The following is a 23,576-nucleotide window of genomic DNA, read 5'->3' as shown; positions in this document are numbered from 1 at the left end:
GCCTAGCACAGTAAGTCCGACTGTATTACGGACCGGACTTGGGATTTGTCAAAAAACTTAGCCCGGTCCGACTCAGCATTATATATTTTATAAAATACATAATATATATTATATAAATAATATAATATATACATTTTTTTATTTTTTCTTTATAATTTCTCTCTCTATTCAGCCGCTTGAAAAAAAAAAAAAAGGAAAACAATGAGACATATGTATACGTAAAGAAAAAGGTGAAGTCCCCACGGTTACCACAATGAACAACTAAATGGACGCAAGCATGTAGGTGTGGTAAGCGAAATACTTTACAAACTGTTTTTTTAACACTAGTTGACCTCTAGATTACACTAAAAGAAACTTATGCTCGGAGCTATTTAAAAAGGGTAAGAAAATCTAAAACAAAATCAGTCATAGATCAATTGAAGTCCGGCATTGGTTTTATTTGTTAACACTAGCTGACCTCTAGATTACACTAAAAGAAACTTCTGTGCGCACATATCACTCTGTAAGAGAGCTCCTCTCATCTAATTAAGCTGAGTTGTGTATTGGCCCGGTAAGCTTCACCCCCCCGCCCTTCTGTAAGCGCACGCATAATGAACCCTAGAACCGAGAGAAATCTAATGAGAAAACTTTTGGTGGCGACTCTTTCGAGGAGAACTTTGAATCTCTGGAAAAATTACTTACGAAGAAGCTAGCCATTTCAGATGAAGATGTTGAGATGAATGCTCACAATATGGCAAACAAAGAAAGTCAACTTTGTCTCTTGGGGAAAATCATTGCAGATAAGCCTCTGAATATTGCTGGAATAAAGGAAGCTATACAAAAGTCATGGAAACACACGAACAAGGTTTTTCATTGTTGACCTTGAACAATGAAGTGTTGTTGTTCAAGTTCAATCATGAGGTTGATAGAAATACAGTGTGGAATGGACGCCCGTGGACAGTGAAGGGATATCCGCTAATTCTTCAAACATGGTCTTTGGGTGTAAGGGTGAGTATGATCGACTTTAGTACAACAGTTTTTTTGGATCCATATTATCGATCTCCCCATTGAGTGAATGACTAAAAGTGTGGAAAGGCAATTATCAAGAGTTGCAGGGAGACCGATAACTGTGGAGACTGTCATTAATAGCCCTTCTGGGGCAGTAATGAAGGAAATTGGTCATGGTATGATTTTCAATACGAGAAACTTCCAATCTTCTACTTTTTTCTGTGGAACCCTGGGCCACGAAGAAGCTAGATGCTACACCAAATATGCTTTAGAAAATGACTTAGAGAAAAAAAGGAAAGTCCCTTCCAAAAAAGGAAACTCAAGGGCCGAGTCCATGCTCCTTTGGCCCATGGCTCTGTGCAAATAATTTTTAAAGCACGACCATGATGATTAAGGATGCAAACTCAGAGATGCCAAGGGGAAGATTTGAACAGCTCCCAAGGAAGAGAGGGTCACCAGGGTGAGGATCCAAATCCATTATCACTAACGATCTATATGGCGCTCAACCAAACGTTACCTCTCTAGAGGTTCAATACAACACTTCCCCAATGAACACCAGTCCTCTGAAAAGAGACGACAGGAACCTGTTTCCCCACCATTGGAAAAACTTTGCAACAGGTAAGTCTAGCCGGCTGGTCCCCGATATGCCGGAGACGGAGAAGGGAATAGTGCAGGTCAGCTTAGTCAACCCTTGGGAATGAAGATCAACAGGGATTGGAGGATGTAGCTCGAAGCACAGATAGCCAAACCAAAGAGCCAGAGCATGTTACTAACAAAAGTATGGAGAAGACTCTCAAAATCCTCCTCAGCCTAGTGTCTTACTGAAATAAGCTATTGCATGCAATGAGCCTCTTTCCAATCTGATGAATGGCGGTCGGACCCAAGAAAGTCTTCTTGCAACTAACCATAATGGGAAAGAGACTATTGATCTTAATGTTAAGGTTTCGACTCCAAAACCAATCCCGATGCAAATTGATCCCCCCTTTTCTAGCTCAAGTGAGCATCTTGAGAGCGATCAGGCTGGATTACGAAGATCAGACCAGACTGTAGCAAATCGTATCCCCACTCCCAAGGTGAAGAGGGCCTTTTTTCCAGATGTTCTTACAACTGATGAACTATTGCATGAACCATGAAAAATGGCAAAACTCAACGTGATCCACATCAACAGGAAGGTACCTTTAGTTTCTTTTGATTTGCTTTTAAATTATTATATTCTCCTCTATAATTTTGATTGTCAAACAACTAGAAAGTGTTTGTATTTCCTCTGGCCAAATTGTCCCCAAAACAAATTCAGGAAATACAAGTGGAAGATAAGGAAACGCATGATATTTTTTCCTCCACACTGACAAGCCTTTATCTCTCCTATTGGTCTTGTGAACTCCTTAAGGAACTCTCACACGTCCTTGGTGTGTGGTTGTGTTAAAAGACCAATTCATGTTTCAAGTTCCAACTCTAATTCAATTATTGAATTGGGTTCTAGGTGATGTCCCTGAATAGCTCCACTGGGAGACATGATTGCCTTATCATGGAACTACCAAGGGTTGGGTGGGCCCAAGGTAGTTTAATACTTGCAGAACCTAATCTGCTCCCACTGTCCCGACATTGTTTTCATCATGGTAACTAAAATCTCTGCACCAAGAATAACGAAGAAGTTTGGTAGAAATTCACATTGGAACTAGGTAGATGTGGAACCAATTGGTCTGTCTGGTGGTCTTCTTCTGCTCTGGAAGAAATCCATTATGATTCGAATTCTGAGCTCTTGTAAGTATGGTTTTGTTGCAGAGGTGAGTTATCCGGTAGGCAATTCCTGGTATGCTTCATTTATTTATGGGGAGCCTAACAAGTCAAATAGAGAAGAGTTCTTCACCTTTGTATCTGATTTAGTGGCGTCTATTTACCAAACCTGGGTAGCAATAGGTGACTGGAACTGCTTAATGTCTCCATATGAGAAAAAAGGTGGGAGTCCAGTGAGCTTCGGATCCTTTGATAGAGCTTCTAATGTGATTAGTAATTATAATCTTTGTGACCTTGGATTTCTAGGATACCCCTTTACTTGGTCAAATAATATACCAGTTGGTCTAGTAGAAGAGCACCTTGATAAGGCCTATGCTAATGTTGAGTGGATGACTTTGTTTCCCAATGCTAAGGTTAAGCACTTGACTACCATTCATTCTTACCACTCCCTTATTCTCCTCGATTGCGACCCCCAACTAAATGGCACCCTAGACCATTCAAGTTCCTAGAAGCCTGGACCACTCATGATGAGTGTAAGGGAATTACCTCTGAGGTTTGGGAGCAGAGTTGGAAGGGTTCCCAAATGTTTAATTTAGCCAAACGAGTTGCTCTTATTAACCTGAAATTCAAGAGGTGGAATAAACAAGTTTTCGGTAATATTGGAAAAAATATAGAGGGCATTAAGGCGGACCTTGAACAAACTCTTTTGATGCAAGAGGGAGAGAAGAGAGAGATGAAAAAGGAAGAGTTAGAGAAAAAACTGGACTTGAAACTTAAAAGAGAAGAGATGTCGTGGGCTTAGAAAGCTAGAGTTAAGTGGTTGCGATGGGGTGACAAGAACACTAAATTTTCCATGCTACTACTATCCAGAGAAGACATCGGAATCGAATCAACAAATCAAAAGATGATGATGGAGTTTGGATGGAGGATGATGAGATCATTAGAGATCATGTAAATAATTTCTTCCATCAGCTTTATACCAGTGAAAGTTCTAGTAGTGGGACAGAGATCCTTAGGAATATTGATTGCAAGCTCTCAAAGGATCAAAAGGATTCTCTTGAAAGACCAATTTTGGAATAAGAGATTAAGTCGGCCTTAAACCAAATGGCCCCATCAAAAGCCCCTGGTCCGGATGGTTTATCGAATTTCTTCTTCCAAAAGTATTGGGATACAATTGGTCACAATGTTGTTGAAGCGGTCCAAGAATTGTTTAACTCAAAGCATTTGTTGAGAGAACTTAATAATACTTTTATAACCCTGATTCTTAAGTGTAAGAATCCTTAAAGTATTAGCCAGTTCTGCCCTATTAGTCTTTGAAACACCCCTTACAAAATTATTTCTAAAGTTTTGGCAAATAGATTGAAGTTAGTCCTTGATAATTTGATATGCCCTTTTCAAAGCGCCTCCATTGCGGGTTGGCAAATTTCTGACAACATCCTCTTAGCTCATGAGTTGATGCATTTTATGAAAAAAAACCAAGGGTAAAGCCAAATTTATGGCCATCAAACTTTACATGATGAAGGCCTATGATAGGGTGGAATGGGATTTCTTGGACAGAGTAATGGAGCATATGGGCTTTGGCACCAAATGGCGGATGTGGACCAGGCAATGTGTTTCAACTGTCTCTTATTGAGTTATTGTTAATGGATCTCTAGGGAGGGTCATTCGTCCCTCTCAGTGACTGAGGCAAGGGGATCCCCTTTCTCTCTTCCTCTTCATGCTTGTTATTGAAGCTCTTTCAGCTAGTCTAGGGGAAGTAGAATTTTCTCAAAGAATTTCTGGAATCAAAATTAACAGACAAAGTCCATATGTTCTCACTTACTATTTGTTGATGATAGTTATCTGTTTTGTAAAGCAAATTTGATAAATGGGAAGGAAATCTTAAACATTTTGAAAAAGTATGAGTGGGCGTCATGGCAAAAAGTAAATCTTAACAAATCAGAAGTTTTTTCAGCTCAAATACCCCCATAGATTTCAGAGAATGATTTCCAAGGCCTTAAAAATTTGAAGGATTACAAAGCTGGGTGTGTACATGGGGCTCCCCCCTAATATGGGTAGGTCAAAACGAGAAACCTTTAATTTCCTTTTAGACAGGGTCATCAATAGAGCTCATGGTTGGAAACATAAACTCATTTCCTTCTCTAGTAAGGAAGTTCTTATTAAATCTGTCCTAAACATTATTCCAATCTATACACTCTTGTGTTTTCTTCTCCCTAAATCATTGTGTGAGGAAATTTCTCATACCCAAAGAAGGTTTTGGTGGGGTAGCTCAGCCTCAAGGGGTAAAGTCAATTGGATCCATTGGGTCACTCTATGCAAGCCAAAAAAAGGAAGGAGTACTTGGTTTTAGAGATATTAGAAGTGCAAATCTTGCCCTCATTGCAAAACAAGGTTTGTTCCTCCTTCAGAAACCAACTTCCTTGTTAACTCAAGTGTTAAAAGCAAAATATTACCCTAAGACTCGATTTTTTGATGCTAAGTGTCCCCCAAGTGCATCTTGGGGGTGGAAGAGTATTATGATGGGAAAGAAAGTTATTGAAAAAGGAGTTGTTTGGCAACTTGGAAGTAGAAATAGTATCAATGTTTGGAGGGATCCTTGGATTCCTTCCTTGCTAGACATTAAAATTCCACTTGATAAGCCTTTAGGCTGCGATTTGGAGGTTGTTTCAGACTTCATTGATAGGAGAAATCGAACTTGGGACTTAACTAAGCTGAATTTAGTCTTCCCTCAATGGACCACTCATGAGATTGTTAAAATTTATATACCCTTGTATGGAATAGAGGATAAGCTGTTGTGGTTGTTTGATAAGAAGGTTTATTTTCTGTGAAGTCAACCTATTATGTGGCGAATAAGGAAGGGCTTGGGCTATTGAGAGTTTGGACCTTAGACAGCACAGGAACTTCTGGACCATCTGAAAGTGCACTCTGGTGCTTCATATGGGGTATGAACACAATCCCAAGAATTAAAACATTCTTGTGGAGGACATGTTATAATAGCTTACCGGTGTGCTCAAACCTTCATAGTAGAGGCATTAGACAATCTGATGTATGTCCTATGTGCTCAATTTGTAGTGAAATGTTTGAGCATGCTTTACTCTATTGTGAAATTGCTAGGATAATTTGGTTCGGATATCAGTTGGGGTGTCGTTTTTCAGTCAGATGATCATACTAGCATTAAATCCTTGCTTTCATCTTGGCTTAATGACTCGAGGTTAACAAAGTTAGAAAAGCATAACCTTGGATTGTCTTTTGCTATAACAGTCCGGGTCATTTGGAACTGTAGAAATGATTTCCTGTTTAATGGTCAAGTTTTAAATCCACATTATGCTTTGTATAATATTAATAGGTACCTCAGTTAGCCAACAGTGCCGAGTCAAACTCTCAATCCAAAGCAGAACAAGTTCGTAAGATTAAGTGATAACTCCCTTCGTCCAGGTGCGACCCATGTACGTTTTGAGATTCTATTGGTGGACAGAGCCTTCTCTTCCTCTAGGTATGTAGGTATTGGTTCAGTTCTTTTTGACATAGATGGCCATTTTCAAAGGTGTTATTTCTTCTAGTGTTTCCTCAAGATCACCTCTTTGTGTTGAAGCTCAAGCTTTTCTTGTGGGCATCAAACTAGCCAAAAGACTAGACGTGAAGTGCATCCAAATCTTTACGGACAATTTAACTTTGGTCAAGCGTTAGTGACTCAACCCCTCCTCCGTGGGAGATCAGGTCCTTTTTTCTGGATACCAAGGTGGAACTTGGCTTTTTTTCTTTTCATGTTGTTTGTCTCTGTTATTTATCAAGGGAGTTGAATTTTATAGTTCATCTCCTTGCTTCTCAAAAGTGTTGTAAAGGGGAATGGCTCCTCCATCCCCCAGAATGGCTTCTTCCATTGCTTGGTAACTTTGATGTATCCTCGTTTAGGCCATTTTTCTTCTTCTTAATGTTATCCTTATTTATTACCAAAAAAAAAGTCTAGCATTGAAAGAACTAAATACTATATATGATGCATATGTATAAAAAAAAGCATAAAAGAAACTAGCACTAATGTCTATTATGTGTTGAAACAAGAAACTAATAACAGAGAAAAACAAAAAAAATGTAGTACTAAACAATCTAATGGCTAATATGAGCTGAAAACAATAAATGAGAAAACGGATAAAAAATTGAACTCAGTGAAAATCAAGGAGTATAACAAACGAAATATGTATATGAAAGTCTACACTATTTAAGCAAGAAAGAGAAAGAAAAGAAACATTTAGAAAAAAAAACACTATGAATGAAGCATGATAAAAACCTAGTCCGGTAGCATTATAAAATGCTAACATAATTAAGCTCTATTCGGACATCTATTTAGAAGTTATTGAAGTGATGAAAATTCCTATAAAACTAACAAAATAGTAACAATTAAGCGGCTTCAAGTATAAGACTTTACTTGGAGTGCCAAATTCCTTAATCGATCTGCCCTTGCTGTACCAATTACACATCCATCTAGCCTGTTTGATCTCTTTCAATGCTTTCCCCAACCACGTGATAATGATTTGAGTGACTATGTGGCCCAACATGTGAATGAACGCCACTGCATGCTTAATACATTTTTACAACAACAATCAATTCAAACAAGTTTCAACCAAGTCCTATAGGTTTTAGGATTAGTTTTTGGGAGGTTGATGGGTTTTCTTAGCTTTTGGGTGAAGTGGAAATTGAGTTGTGGTTGTGGGAAGTAATTCCTAAGCACCTAAGATGTATGTGAAGGGTTAATGGAGACTTGAGAATGAAAACAAAGCCGTTATGGACTACAACAGTGGTATGGAATACTCATGGAGGAGTTCTTTGGACGTGAATGAGGTTTCCTCATGAGCTTGGACATGGGTTAGAGAAGCTTGGAGCTGATTGGGAGGTGAAAGGAGCTATTTTCTAGGCTAATGGGGCTAGAGTTTTCTCCATATGCTAGAATGTGTCATTGTGTGTGAGGAAGGGGGTATTTAAAGAGTTTTGGTGAGGATTCTAAAAGGGAATGAAGGGTTGAGATAGGGAGAATATGAAGATCAATGGTTGAGGTTTAAAGGGTTTTTTTGAGCGAGAGTGATTGAGGGAAGGGGCTGTTAAGACAACTTTGGGAGAGAACATCTCAATCAATTAAGACAATAAGTGAAAAATTTCACCAATTTACTTAAATTGAACATTCAAAGTTTAGGTGATTAGCTTGATTGATTGGATGATAGAGGTTGGGAGAAAGATTTGGTCATGTGGGTCCCAAGGTTCGAAGTTATAGTGAAGAGGATTCCAAACAGAGGGCCCAGATCGAATATAGTTTTGGGTCTCGAGATGGAGGGGTTAATGGTGTCGGAATTGGATGTTATCGGTATTGTTGGACTCGGAATTTCAAGCTATATTAATCTAAAATGTTGTTTTTTTTTTAATTTCATGTGGGATATGGTTAAAGATAAAAAAATGATCCCGATCGGACGATTTAAACCGGTTCTAACTTTAGGTTTTAAGATGAAGGGGTAAACAGTGTTGGATTTAGATGATTTTGGTGTTGTCAGATTTGGATTTTATGGCTCTATGTGCCTATAGCTTCGGATTTCTGATTTGGTGTGAGATGAGGTTCAATATCAAAATGACTCCGGTCAGACAATCGAAATCGATTCCAACTTTGGGTCTTAAGATGAAGGTAAACGATGTCAGTTTGGTGTTTCATTGACATTTATAGTGGAAGTGTAAAATTTGGTGTTTTATGAAGAAACAACAATGATAAATAAATTTGTATTGATCATATAAAAGCATTTGTGGTGTGAAAAAATCATCTCACAAATTTGTATTGACCTCCCCTTGACGTTGTAGGTAGAAGTGACAATTGTATTGATTCATATCCATCCTTTTTTCATAAGGCTACCCAACGAGGAAGCCCCCATCCCCCACCCTATCTCTCTCTCTTTCTCTTTCTCACTCTTCTGCTAATACAAGTATGAAAACTTGGCTACAAAACCAATCACGAGTGAACACCCAACGTTCAATACACATGAGATCCACATCACATGGGTAGCCCTCTCCCAAACCCCTAGACTCTCCTAACTTGGGTGGAGAGGCTCTACCCTAGGTCTTTGCTTTTACCAGCTAGAGACTTTAGTAGCAAGTTAGGTAGTTAGCGAATATTTTTGTTAACTTATCCCCAAATTGCCACTAAAATTGGCTAGAGAACTTGTCAACTTAACCATTGTAGTTGGTCATCTGGTTTTATGTTAATTTATGGGTTTTGTTCATCTATTATTCTGAAATGTATCTATAATAGAACCAAACAAAAGCTAACAGCGCACCCTAGTAGTTTTTAGCAAGGGTGATCATGGGTTAAACCAAATGGTGCCTGAGTTGGTTTTGCACATATGATAAGGGCAATAGCCTAGGCATAGGCTCAACTACTTGGCCCAAGTTTCAAGGTTGAAACATGATCTTGGGCTTGATTCCAATACTATTTCTTTTATATATACAACACTGCATATATAAGTGCTATTTGGCAAATATTTTTAGAAAGATATTCTAACAACTTAGATGACCAAAAGATATATTGAGTTTTTGGGGTATTGTCTTTAAAGCCAAATACCGTTTGGCAAGTGGATCAATTTATTGGGCTTTCAAAAATGTTTTAGAGGCTTTATGATGCATAAAGACCAAAAAGCTTTATTTGAAGATTCAATATTTTTGGTCTTTTTTTAGTCTTTTTGCATGCATCTTTTGGTCTTACCAAGTGGATAAAAAGATTGATTTTTGGTCTTTTGAGCTTGTTGAAACCCAAGAGACTGCATTGAAAGATTTACCAAATGCCATCACAATATTTTATTTTAAATGATATATAATATGTATATAATTTTTTATATGTTATATAATACAAAATATTATACATGATATGTATTATAAGTATCATGTTATAATATACATATATAATATGTATTTATCCAAAAAATATATGTATATATATAACATAAAGAAATATATATATATATATATATATATTATAAAATACGTATATTTAATTTTATGTAGGCTAAGCCTGTGCTGAACTTGAACAGAAAGCCTAGGTCCAAACTCGGAATTTCCGAGCCGGGCATGTTCGGGTGGGGCTGAAATGATCACCCCTGCTATTTGGCTTATCCACTATTCCATTTTGAAGAGCTACAAGCCTACAAATTTCAACATAAGAAGAGGAAAGGCGGGATTTATTTTATAAAAAAAAGCTTTCAAAAAAATACTTGGGTTCGGAAAAGACTGATAGAGACCGCACCACCACCCTTTCTATGTGCTCCCCAATTACCCAAAATCCCTGGGTCCATCTCAAAATCTCAAAACCATTGTTTTCCACAAGGTTACCTTCGTCATTTTACTGGGAAACACCTTCCCGTCAAATTTTTAATCCTTCCTCGCAGATGATACCCATCCGTGACAGACAAGCGTAGCGTAGTCAAAGATCCAGTGAGGGTCCCACCACCTAGACAATCACAGCCGTCTGATCTTAGTTTAGTAAGGCCATCACATGGGCCACCGGCCAGTACATGGAATCTTGAACCGGCGCAAGTTAGCCTAGGCGGGAGTGCAAGTTAGCAGCTACATTTGGGATGAAAAAAGCGCGGGGAATTTACTCCCCCGCCGGATATATCGCGGCCGCCGGGCGGTACAAAACCGATATGAGCAATGTATTTTTTTCGTCTTCCGAAAGCTACAACAGTCGCAGCTGAAAAGAAAACATTAAAAAATAAAAGAGAAGAGCACCATCACACTTTTTCTCTTCCAAAACTGCCCTTCATCATCTCTTCTCGTTCTTCTTCTTCTTCTTCCACAAACCCCTTTCTCTGAACTCTGAGTCTTTTCCATCCGTCGCTCTTCTTTGTGTGTGTCTGTGTGTCTCTCTCTCTCTCTCTCTCTCTCTCTCCATGGAGCAGCTGCAGCAGCAGAACCTCCCTGAGAGGAAAGGGCAGAAGCGGAAACTGGAGGACGAAATCGAGGAAGAAAGAGAGATCTCTCTCACCTCTCCCGACGCACACCAAGCTTTGGTGGCCGAGGTGAGTGCGCAGGTTAGCATTCTTGACAGCACCTTCTCTTGGAAGGAAGCTGACCGAGCCGCCGCTAAGCGTGCCACTCACGTCCTCGCCGAGCTCGCCAAAAACGGTAAATTGAAACGCCATCAGAACATCGATCTCGTGTTTTGTTTCATTCCTTTGCTCTATATGTGGTGATTTATTTATTTTTGTTTTCTGTGCGTTGCCATTTTCGAAGGTTTTTGCGTTTTTTTTATCTCTATTGATCTTGTTTTCTCGTGAATTCATGTTTTGGCTGCTGATCTATCCGTTTATCGATCTCTCCACTGGGGATTTCTGCAGAAGAAGTTGTCAATTTTATCGTCGATGGAGGTGCTGTCCCGGCTCTGGTGAAGCATCTTCAGCCACCACCTCATCCGAGAGAAGGCGACGATGGTCCGAAGCCGTTCGAGCACGAGGTCGAGAAAGGCAGTGCTTTCGCTCTTGGGCTTCTCGCTGTCAAGGTAGTTCTGCAATCTATATGCATCTCTTGGGACCTTACTTCCAAATTAATTTGTTCTTTTTTTTCATATTTTTATGTTCTATTGGGTTTTTATCTGATATCTGATTTATATTATATCTGAACGCTTTATTTGCATAAGAGTATTACTATTTGACAGTGAAACTTTTCGACAACATTTTGGTCCGGTGAAGAACTTGTTTAACTCTCTAAATTATAATTATTACTAGAAATACGCTAGTTGTACAGAATTGAATAATAATAACGAACTTAACGTGTAAGATCACTAAATATGTCAAGAAAAAAAAGATGACTAAAATGATTGGACCACCGACAACATAACTTCAGAACATGCCCAAGTGATTAAATTTGAATAAATCAAATGGTCTTTTTTCCCCTATCGTTGTGATCATTTTTCTGTTGGGGTGCACTTTTCTTTGTCCTAGTCTTTTATACCCAATACTAGCAGTAGCAGCTGTAGGTGTACCTTCATTAATCACAAACCTAACGTGCTTATTTGCTGTATTAGGTATACATATTTATCCTGGTCCAGGATGTCACACTACAAAAACTATATCCAGTTGTTGGAAAGTATTCTGTAATATGCAAACAAAGTCATTTTCCTGGTGCCATTTATTCCCCATTATCATCTCCCTTTTACCTAATTAAGAAAAGAATTTACTCCGTGATCTGTTATACACCTATATAAAGCAGATAATTCCCTTGGTTCCGGTGAAGATCATGAAGTTAAGTCACATATTACTAGCATCATATTGATATAAGAGTTTTTATTTTTACTCTTTCATCTTTACTTCCACATGTGCATAGCATGCGCACTTACACGAGTTGAAATATTTAATCCAATGGCTTGGGAAATGGTGACTTCTATGTGGATTGTCATACGGTCTTCCTGTTAACTGCAATGTTTGTCAGAATTGGCTATACCATATTGGTTTATCTCCAACATAATATCTAATTATCCATATCAATATAGGAGCTATTGTTATAGGCTGAATTAGTACTACACTGACTGTTGACACTGGCTCTATATATTTATGTTGCTCCCTTAGTCACACACAATACCCACTATTGGTTCTGTTTTAATCTGATTTTCCTTGTCAACATTGCTAAGGAAAACAGTTTTCAAACCATGCAGCACAAGTCACATAAGGTGTTCGACTCAAGTCAAATCTTGGATTTTAGATAGTGAATTATGGTCAGAATGCACCTAGTTTTATATACAAACAAGTTCTTTTATACTTTGAACTTTGTTTTTCCCAAGTTGTATAAGGAAGCTCTTTTAGAAATCTTGAATTCATTTTGCATATTTATTCAGTGAAACTCTTTGGTTCTTACAGTTGATAGGATGCCCTAAATTTGATATTGGAAAACCTTTCTATGGTAACAGAGATCTAACACTTTCTTGTGATTTTGTTGGCCTTTTTTGTATCAAACCCAGCCTTCAATATTAAACCCCTCATCAGGCCCCAAAAAAAAAAGAAAAAGAAAAAAAAAGAAAGGAGATAAAAGAGTGAAAAACTCACATGCAATGGTTTCCACTTTGCTAATGTGTTGCCATTGTAGTTAAGGTGACCCTGATTGCACATGCACTTCGGCATGGCAATGGAAATTGACACCTAGATGACAATATGCTATATGCATGTACATATATGTTATATGCATGATGTTATATGCATGTATATATAGCCATACAAGCAGCCATTGCCCAATATTGGTCACTCTAGGAAAATTGTTGGCTCTGATTAGCTTGTCAAAAGTTTCGTAGTAATAGTGGAAAAAAGCAAAGTTGCAACTGCCCCGATCTTTTGTGAATGTTTTCGAAACTATCAATAGTTGACATGCTAGTGTTAGTACACATATTACCAATATTTTATATGATTGAGATTTCATTTAATAGATATTTGGGGACTGCTTTAAATGGGAAATTATGGGAAAATTTCAGGACTTGTCTCTGGTTGTTAATACTAATTTTGTTATTCTTGTATTAACAGCCTGAGCACCAACAGCTCATAGTTGATGCTGGTGCTTTGTCTCACCTTGTAGACCTGTTAAAGAGGCACAAGGATGGTTCTAGTTCCCGGGCAGTCAATAGTGTTATTCGCAGGGCAGCTGATGCAATCACTAATCTTGCTCATGAAAATAGCTGGATTAAAACCCGTGTCAGGTATGCTTGTTTGCAAATTTTCATTTGCTTACATGTTTATGTTTAGCAAAATATCTATTTTTTGATACTTTAGACTGTATTACCAGGATTGAAGGGGGAATTCCACCTCTTGTTGAGTTGCTTGAGTTCACTGATACAAAGGTACAGAGAGCAGCAGCTGGTGCACTTCGAACTCTGGCATTTAAAAATGATGAAAACAAGAATCAGGTAGTTGGGCTTTATGTGCAACAAGGAAGTCTTTAGGATAGATGTGTGAAATTGTTTTAATGTCAACAGTTACTATTGCAGATTGTTGAGTGCAATGCTCTTCCTACACTGATTCTAATGCTTAGGTCTGAGGATGCTGCTATACATTATGAGGCGGTGGGTTCTAATCCAGCAATTAATAATGACTAGTGAACTACTGCAGTTGGTGTTTGTCTGTAAACTCATGTTGTAGCACTTGATGACTTTTCATGTATCTAACAGGTCGGTGTCATTGGGAATCTAGTGCACTCATCCCCAAACATAAAGAAAGAAGTTCTCCTTGCTGGAGCTTTACAACCTGTTATTGGATTACTCAGGTGTTACCACGTGACAGACTCTTTATCATCCTTGCTCTGTCTTCTACATTTTCTTTAGCTGAGTGCCAGATCTTGCTGTTTTTTTTTGATGGATAGCTGCTAGTGTTTTCCATATTTTTTGCTGTTAAAATAAACTTTTTTGGGGGTGTTTCATGGCTTCATATATTGATTTTCAGTTCCTGCTGTTCGGAAAGCCAAAGGGAGGCAGCTTTATTACTTGGACAATTTGCTGCAACAGATTCAGATTGCAAGGTGGATTGGAAAATAGCTTTCTTTGTTATTCTTGAAGCTTGGAAACTTGCTATGCATTTTCTTTCTCAAAATTGAGGTTGTTGCAGGTCCATATTGTGCAAAGAGGTGCAGTTCGCCCTCTAATTGAGATGCTTCAATCCCCAGATATGCAACTTAGGGAAATGTCAGCCTTTGCACTGGGGAGATTGGCACAGGTTATTTACTTCGACATTCTCTTGAATCTTATTCTGATCAGATGGATATAGATGGGAAAATCACCTCTTGATTTCATCTTGCCAATGAGTAGTTTTGTTTCTTAAAAACTTATTGTTATTTCATTCTTTGGGGAAAAATCATCTGCATAATTACTCTTCATTGAATTTTTGGTAGATTATCTAAAACTTGGGTTGTTTTGCTAGCTTACCCCTGAGTATATAGATTCCTTAAAAATTGGACTATGGGGAATTTCTTCATTGTAGTGATGCTGTTAAGTGTTTTGGGGATGGAGAATAGGAAGAGAAGTGGTTGTGGTCACCTACTTGCAGCTTGCTGATGATATTATCTTGTTTTGTGATGGGGAGGAGCAACAGTTAGATGCATGAGAAAATTTTTGGTCACCTCTTTGTCAGGTCTTTTCTCTTGTGTTTCCTTCTTTAAAGTACACCATCTCAGCCCTCCCTCTCCTTGCTGTACCTTTTCCTGTTAAAATTTTTGGTGCAGATCTATTCCTCCTAGAGTTGTTGCTTTCAGTTGGGAGGTCTTCCATGAGAAGATTATTACTTGTGATGTACTTCAAAAGAGGAGACTATACTGTTGTCCATCTCTCTTGGTGTATTTTTTTGGAAGGCTAAAGGCAAGACTTGCTTTCACTTGCTAATCTCTTGTCCATTTGTTACAATTATTTGGGAGTGGTTTTTTCCCCCCCTCTTTTTTGGTGCAGATGGATTCCTCCATCAAGTGTGCCTAAGTTGTTTGGTGCAAATACTTTTTTTTTTGCCAAAAAAGAAAGGAAGGGTTATGTTGAGATGATAGCAGCAATCATTTGGACAGTGTGGGAAGAAAGAATTTCAAGGATAAGGCAAGGATGCTTGAAGCAGTAATTGAATGATTACAATTAGGGCAGTTCATTGGATCAAAACTATGAAAAAGTTCTCAACAGATAATATTATTAGAAAATGGAAGTAGTAGGGACTTCAATGGGAAAGGTTTTGATATTGGACAACCCTAGAGAGAGGGCTTATAAAGCTCAACTTTCACAGGAGTGGTTTGGGAAATCTGGGGACTTTAGGTATTGCTGTATTGCTGGCGTTTTCAGAGATGAGGAAGGTCATATTCTATTCTTGTTTTCAGAATTGATTGGTATAGGTGATTCAGTAAGGGCTGAAGTAATGTTGGTTTTGGAAGGAATACAAAGGGCAAGGTTTATGAGCTTGAATAGGTCAAGTATTAAAGGTGGTTCAAGGATGGTGGTTGGGTAGTTGCAAAAGGAAGGTGTAGCTCTTTGAGCTTACAGAAATGAAATCATGAAGTTCAGATGGTTAACTATATGGAAGTGAGAATCCAATGGTTTCAAAGAGATGCGAATAATATGGTTGATACACTAGCAAGACAAGGGGTGGGAGAACAATTTTTTTAGGCAATCCTGTAAACTTGTATTGATAAGAGGCTAGAGGTGGGAGATGAAAACTTTTCATCTCCCTAATGGATGGTTGTAATCCTGTACTTTTCTTCTTTAATCAATTAATAAAGTGGCTGGTTATTGATCAAAAAAAGTTTTTGACTATTAACTGGCATTCTCTTTCTTTATGATACTCTGACATCCATAGATCAAGTTCTCTGGATTTCCTATACCCAGTTATTTGCCATGATGGTGATAGAATAAGCATGTCCAGAGCTTAGTGCTCACTGCCCAGAAGTGCAATTGTTGCATATGAACAAATGGGAATGTCAAAGAAAAAGCTCCAAAATTTTGGGGCATCTAGGGGGTTTATTACAAATTTATGTAATTCTGGATAAGTTTTAACTATTGTATTTTTGTGCATCAGTATTTTTGCATGACCTAAACTACCTAATTACTAAGTGTATCAAATGGAATTATTTCTGTCATGCTAATACTTTGAACTATGCTCAAAAGTTGGCTTGTGATTCAGGAAATATGAAATATTACTAATCAAAGTCTAAAATGTGATTCAGAGGCCATTCTGTTCTAGAATCACTTGAATCATGGATCAGACAATTATTCATGCTTCTCCTGGGCAGTTTTGGCAATAAGGTTTGCAGTTGGTAGCTCTGACTTGAGTCATAATGTCTCCACATAAAAACCATGTATCTGCACTTAAAGCTTACAGCTGGCTACCAACTGTGTAGTGGAATCTGGAAAGGAAGCAGACTTGAATAGTGTTTTCTTTGTTTTTCCTCTGATTTATTGTAATTTGTTAAGTTAAATGTTACTTGTGCTGTGGACATCTTGGTCAGTGAAAGTATGGTCTTAATGTCTTATTACTGTTTTCTATTGAAAGCTCTTGCAATTTCTATTTTCATGTCCAGCAAGGCTTGCTTCCTTGTCTGAGCTTCAATGTTTTTTTGATGAATGAAAATAATTTATTAACTCAGAATATAAGGTAATACAAGAAACCCATGAAGAGGCACAAGCTGTTACCTCTTCTAACAAAGTATTACATCAATTAAGAACCGGATAAGCAGAAATAAACAGAAATAAAATTATGTAGCAGCCCAAAACAAATGATCCCTTGAAACCCCTTGCTTAGCTAGTCCATCCGCTAAGGAATTTGCTGATCTTTCTACCCAAAGAGAGGTAACTGTCATATTTCTTGTGAGCCGATTGACTTTCCTCAATAAATCTCTATATCACCACATAGTTGAAGCTGGCTTTGTCAGCCATCCCACAACAATTTTAGAGTCTCCTTCAACTACCAAGTGTTGAACTCCTAACTGTTCAGTAATCTGGATGCCTTGTACAGCCGCTAAGATCTCTGCTCTATTTGAGTCTCCTATTCCCACAGGGCCTGAAAACAAAGCTAGGATGTTGCTCTCTCTATCTCTCAGCACCCCTCCTATCCCTGAAGGGCCTGGGTTTCCTTGGCTACTACCATCAAAATTAGCTTTCCCAACCTTCAGGCGGAGGCTTCCACACTGCAGCTGCCTTGTCCCTCCTCGTATGACTAGTGGCTACCGCCTTCCAGTTACTCCAAATGTCATCAAAGGAAAACGTATGAAAGAAGTCCAAAGTTCTTAGCCAATGAATGGCTCTAGTCAATATACAATCCTCAACAGTTTGCAAGCTTCTTTCCTTTTCTTTGAACACCCTAGCATTCCTTTCTCCCCAAATTGTCCACAATGCTGCTGCTCTAATACATCTCCACATTGTTTTTCCTTTTTTTGTAGGCCACACAAAACAAGAAGGATCGAACAGCTGAGCTTCAATGTTCCTGCATTCTTATTGTGGGACATTAGGGATAAAACTAAAATGAATAGTTGTGCATGTCTAGTGAGGTCAATATTTGTAGATTTGATTGGTGCTATAAAGCCTATAATATATATTGGTGGTGTGGTGCCCTTCATAGTGACAGGCTATTGGCCTCTTTTTGTTATAGTTACATAGTATGTTTTTCTTTCCTGGCAAATAAAAAGAAATGAAATAAAAACTTTTTAGGAGAAAATGAAACCAATAAAATATCCTTTTTTCTTGTTTATGTTATTTTACTGAAGGCTGTATAGATGTTTGTGTGCATGCAGCCATGCATGTGTCATGCCTTATGCAATGTTAGCAAGACAAGGCATGGCCGCATGGGTACAAGTCCCACAACTTGATAAGGTGTCTGGCATGAAATTTGCACTAAAGTTAATGTAAGGTGCTTTCTTCTTGGTCGTTTTGTATGCTTGGTACTGAACTATGTTTGCTGGATATCTTTCTCTGGCTTGATTCCAGGATACACACAACCAAGCTGGCATAGCTCATAATGGTGGGCTTGTGCCTTTGCTGAAGCTTCTAGACTCAAAGAACGGGTCTCTGCAACATAATGCTGCTTTTGCTCTTTATGGCCTTGCAGATAATGAGGTATAGTTAAGTTTATTGAAGCTTTTCTAATAATTTTTTATCTTGTTTTGTGTCTCTTTCTTATATTGCTTCATTATCTTTTTATTGTAATTCTTTTGCCCTTTGTAGGATAATGTATCTGATTTTATAAAAGTTGGAGGTGTTCAGAAGCTGCAGGATGGGGAGTTTATTGTCCAAGTATGCATATTTTTCTATTTTTTCTCATTGGTAGTTGATATTTCTAATAGACAATCCGTTATTGGTTCTATTTTGTTAATAATCATAACTTTCTATAACGGTTTAATAATTTCATGCCATTTGTTGTTTTCTATGGATGTTATGCAATTTCAGGCTACCAAAGATTGTGTGGCAAAGACACTGAAAAGATTAGAGGAGAAGATCCATGGACGAGTGAGCTTCTTGTCCTCATCCTCCCCCCTTCTCTCTCTCTTACATACACACACATGTCTATCCCCATGATTATGTTTAAGAAATTGAATTTTCTCCTAATAGGTATTGAACCATTTGCTATACCTGATGCGCGTAGCAGAGAAACCTGTTCAAAGACGAGTTGCTTTGGCTCTTGCTCATCTTTGTTCCCCTGATGATCAAAGAGCGATTTTCATTGATAACAATGGTATAATATATTTTTAAAGCTGGTAGTGATTTTCATTTCGTCCCTTAATTTTGTTTGAGTGTTCGAGTTTGCCTTAACCATGGTGAGTGCATGTAGGATTGGAGTTGCTGTTGGGGCTTCTTGGGTCAACAAGTCCAAAGCAGCAACAAGATGGTTCGGTGGCACTGTATAAGTTAGCTAATAAAGCTAAATCACTTTGCCATATGGAGGCAGCTCCTCCATCTCCGACACCACAGGTGTGCATGCTTTTGAGACCTATTTTGGTTTATTGCATGCATATTCACACTTTCTACTCAAGCATTTGGCTTAAAATTTATTAATTCCATATTCACGTTTTCTACTCATGATGTGGAGATGGTAATTTACATGGGACTTCGACTTTGGATTGGGAGATTAAGCTTGAACTCTTTTGTGAAGTCCCTTGATAATTGCATATGTTGGACCAAAGAAAGCTATCTTTTTAAGTTTTCTCTTTCTTATTGGATACTTAGAGTTGAGGCAGTGAACAAAGTTAGCTGGTTGGCCGGCCCAATTCAACAATTTGATAGTGTTTAATGTTATATGTTTAGTGAAATATTTTGTCTAATAATATCTTTTTTTTTATGAAAAATATTCATAAAAATGGTGCTTGAAAAATTATCAATCAGAAACTCACGTGAATTTGTATGAATACCAATTGATTGATTAATATTTTAGGTACCATACTATTTTGGTACCAAGTTGGCTTCTTTCAAAGTTTTGCTGAATTGAGCTTGATCCATTTAGATTGTTATATCTCTAACCATTAGGTTTTCAATTTAATTTCTGCTATCATAATAATAGAAGAATGAGATGCCTTACTTATCTTTTGATACATAAAACTTTTCATCCTATAAACTTTGAAGTGTTTAGAAAATCAAAGTGATGTTGAATTAAAATCTAAATGTTTCTATTGCCCTGACCCCTCCTCCCAAATACACAAGAAGAAAAAAAACAGGAAGAAAAACTTTTATTCCAATAAAGAACTTCAATAAATTCTCTAGCAGTGAGAACCTTAGGCATTCAAAGATCATGCTAAAAATTCATTAGCATTTAGGGTGAAAACCATATTCAGATGGATATGTAAATTGGAACACTCTAACAGAGAACTAAGCCAGAGGAAAGGTGGGCGGAACAAAGTTGTATTGTGGAGTTCCTCACCAGATTAATGTATTCAAGCTGCAATTTGGCTTGGATGTTATATTTGTGATATATTTTATTATTTTGTTTGTCTTCTTGTTAAATTTTAAATACATAGCCCCATCTCTTGGAAGCTTGATGTTTGTACTCACTTTTCGTCTTTGATATCAATAAATCTATTTGATATGGTTACTGAAAAAATAGTGTAAATAAATAAGCATATGGATTGTTTTAGTTTGAAAATCATGTGCATATGATCAACAGTAATTCTTGGTGTAGGTCTATTTGGGTGAGCAGTATGTAAATAATGCTATACTTTCCGATGTTACATTTCTAGTTGAAGGTAAATCATTCTTTCGATGGTTAAGTTTGTATGTATTACTTTTTATAGATAAACTTAAGTTTGCCACTCCATGAAATCCGTAATCTTAGATTTTCTTTGTGCTATAAAGCAGGTACTGTTGCTGATTGTTTTCCCGTGTTTCTTTCAGGTAGGCGGTTTTATGCTCACAGAATTGCTCTACTTGCTTCTTCGGATGCATTCCGTGCAATGTTTGATGGTGGCTATAGGGTGAGAAACTGAGAACAGTTACCTTTTTGAACTTTCTCCTGCTCTTAGATGTTTCCATAGTGCTCACTATCGCTTAAGTTCATAAAGTACATTTTTATGTTTCCATAGTGCCTACTGATCAGACTTTTGGATCTCAAATATTTATACTGCACTTTGCACCTCTGTACTTCCAGGAGAAGGATGCACGAGATATAGAGATTCCTAATATACGATGGGAGGTTTTTGAATTGATGATGAGGTTGGTTAATTTATATTGTGTTTTCCCTTATTGGTGGCTTTGTTCAGTGATATTCGAAGGTAATATGCTCTCTTTTTTGGTTATGGGATGAGCTAATAAACAGATTCATATACACGGGATCAGTAGACGTTACATTAGACATTGCACAGGATCTCCTTAGAGCTGCAGATCAGTATCTCTTGGAGGGACTTAAGCGTCTGTGTGAATATGCCATAGGACAGGTGAGAAGAAAATTCTCTTGTTTGCTGGTTACTTCATTGAAATTGCTTATGTTCAGTTTTCTCTTTCTGTTCTTTATTTTTAATTTCTGAGTTTCTTTTCCGCATGCCTTTTTTCCCTTATTATTTTCTCCTTTTGATTTAGGATATATCTTTGGAGAATGTTTCAAGCATGTATGAACTTTCAGAGGCCTTTCATGCCATGTCCTTAAGGCATACATGCATCTTGTTTATTTTGGAGCAGTTCGACAAATTGAGTACTAGACCAGGGTATGTGGAGCCCCCATTCTCTCTTTCATTGTTTTTCTGATCAGCAACTGTCAAATGTTTATTGATAAGCTTCTCATTTTCTATAAAGCATATGGGGCTTGTGTTTTACTTGTTAAATGATGTGTAAGAATGCAATTGGCTTTATACAAAGGGGCTGTTGCTTGGTGTAATATTGTAAAATCTCGGGCTGATGTGAGAATGTGGGTTTGAGTCTGAAGATGGCCACTTTGGGCTCCACCCCCTCTCCAGTTTCCACAAGTAAAAAAGGGTAAAGAAAGATGGTTAAGTTTGTTTCCGATCCACCCTTCCCAAAACCCCAGATAGTTGGGAGTTGGGACCAAAATTGGGTAATGGCAATGGCTTTATATAAAGCTCCTAATATTCTCTATACTTTTTTTGTGTTTTCATACTCAAAAAAAAAAACTTGATGTCATCATTTATTCATTTTATATGCTTTTTTCTACACAATAAATATTATTTTGTGGGTTTTGCTAGTTGCTTCGGGGTATAGCTGCTGGTTGACTGGTTGTATACCGATATGCATGTGCACATCTTAAATGATAAAAAAGTCATTTTCTAAGCCCCTTGACTAGTCTACCATAAAAGAAACGTAGGTTTTTTGTTTGTCTATGAGCTTCTAGAATTTTGATTCTTTAACATGTCTGTTTTGATCTGTTATTAAATCTTTTTTTAGTTCGATTTAATATCAAAAGGTGTTTAAGAAATGTTTCAGCCAGTAATCATATTGAAAAAATTCAATCAAATTGATATGTTCATCTAATGACTACTACATTGTTAAAATGTAAGTTGGTAGATATGAAAAGGTGAAATGTTTTTTTTTCCCCTTTTATGGGAGAGAAGTTGAATGACCAACAAAAACTGGGAAGCCTTCTATATATAATTTATTACCAAGATTACATTAGCAATGTAATATTGATTTTCTTTTTCTATGTAAGTTTACAACTTATAAATTTTATCCATTTTCTTTCCTGAAATCCTTGAGGTTTATGCCTCACCTTTCCAGGCCACATCAGACTATCATCCATTTGAAATTTTTGATGTGGGGTTGGCAAGGGAGATTCCCTAATTGATCCAACAAGGAAACCACTTTCCTTTTATTTTGATTATTGAATTATGAGTTATGTAAAATTTTATGAATGTAATTCTTACAGCATTAGTAAATTATGTACAAAAATCAAAATTGGGCGTACTACTGGTGCCAGACCCTGTATATTGTAATAGAACCAGTCTTTTATGGTTTTTTCCCTCTCTTTGCCAACTTCATAGTTTTGTGCGGATTGCGTCAAGACATTTCTCACTGTTTAGGTTGAATCTTGCAGGCATTCTCTTCTGATACAACGCATAATTCCTGAGGTCCGTAACTACTTTTCCATGGCACTTACCAAGACTAACCAAAGACACATGCGGATATAGTGTATCGCTAGTTGCTTAAATCTCCTAACCGGGCGATGGATAATGAAGATTGTATAGTGGGAAACTTGCCATTGTCATCACTGGAATTATGTAGAGGAAAATGTTGGAAGAATGTGACGCACAATTTCTTTGATGTGGTGTCTCGTTGTCGGTGGAATTGACGTGCTTGTTTTTGTCAGAATACAGACTATCCATTGTAGGGTTGGTGGGAGTTTTACAATTTATGCCCTATTCCAGGGCAGTAGAAGCAGCAAATTGAATACGGGATGCTTGAATCAAGTCACTTGTCGGCACACGGGCTGCTATATATAGCTGTTGAGGCTCGAAAAGGGATTCTATAGTTGGAGAGAGGGAGTGATGATTCGACCCCATGGAATATTAAGAAGCTAATTCAGTTTGATCTGTATACCTGTCTCGTCTGAGAAGTAATGAATTTCCTTTCCCGTTCAAAAAGATACTTTTTTTTTTTTTTCGTCGCTTCAGCGTTCAAAAAGAAAGTTGTCGAGTTTGATCGCACCGGTTGCCGCTGTAAATTCTCCATTCGGCACTGGTCCTGTTGATCTATTTGTATTATCCACCAGGTGACTTTTTGACCAATCAAATTCGACACTGAAAGAAATTTGACCAATTATATTCGACTATGATATGTATGGGAAACATATGATATCTGAATTTTTTGACCAATCTACGGGTATCATAAATGTGGTAGTCAATTAGTGTTTTTTTAAATCAAAACTCATGAGTGGATTTTGATTGGTTAAAACTTTTTTGGT

General features: G+C 37.6%; 1 protein-coding gene across 2 annotated transcripts; it reads left to right on the top strand.

The window, feature by feature from the left end:
* The first annotated feature begins 508 nt into the window (after positions 1-508).
* Positions 509-23,576, top strand: LOC104612139 (ARM REPEAT PROTEIN INTERACTING WITH ABF2-like). Of its 2 annotated transcripts, none has more exons than XM_010279472.3 (19): positions 509-2,159; positions 11,085-11,245; positions 13,254-13,426; positions 13,513-13,633; positions 13,715-13,789; positions 13,895-13,989; positions 14,166-14,241; positions 14,328-14,435; positions 18,170-18,298; positions 18,407-18,475; positions 18,629-18,688; positions 18,791-18,914; positions 19,011-19,150; positions 20,352-20,415; positions 20,564-20,643; positions 20,817-20,881; positions 20,985-21,102; positions 21,245-21,369; positions 22,710-23,576. In XM_010279472.3, the coding sequence occupies exons 1-19, from the start codon at positions 2,117-2,119 to the stop codon at positions 22,801-22,803; spliced, it is 1,920 nt and encodes a 639-aa protein (XP_010277774.1). In that variant the 5' UTR covers positions 509-2,116; the 3' UTR covers positions 22,804-23,576. The 2 variants fall into 2 exon arrangements, with proteins under 2 accessions (XP_010277774.1, XP_010277766.1); XM_010279464.2 differs by lacking the exon at positions 509-2,159 and adding an exon at positions 10,501-10,872.

This window comes from Nelumbo nucifera, chromosome 4 (genome assembly GCF_055504915.1).
Source record: "Nelumbo nucifera cultivar China Antique chromosome 4, China Antique-T2T, whole genome shotgun sequence".
Classification (NCBI taxonomy): Eukaryota; Viridiplantae; Streptophyta; class Magnoliopsida; order Proteales; family Nelumbonaceae; genus Nelumbo; species Nelumbo nucifera.
The sequence above is the reverse complement of the archived record's forward strand: the minus strand, read 5'-3'. Positions and strand labels throughout refer to the sequence as shown.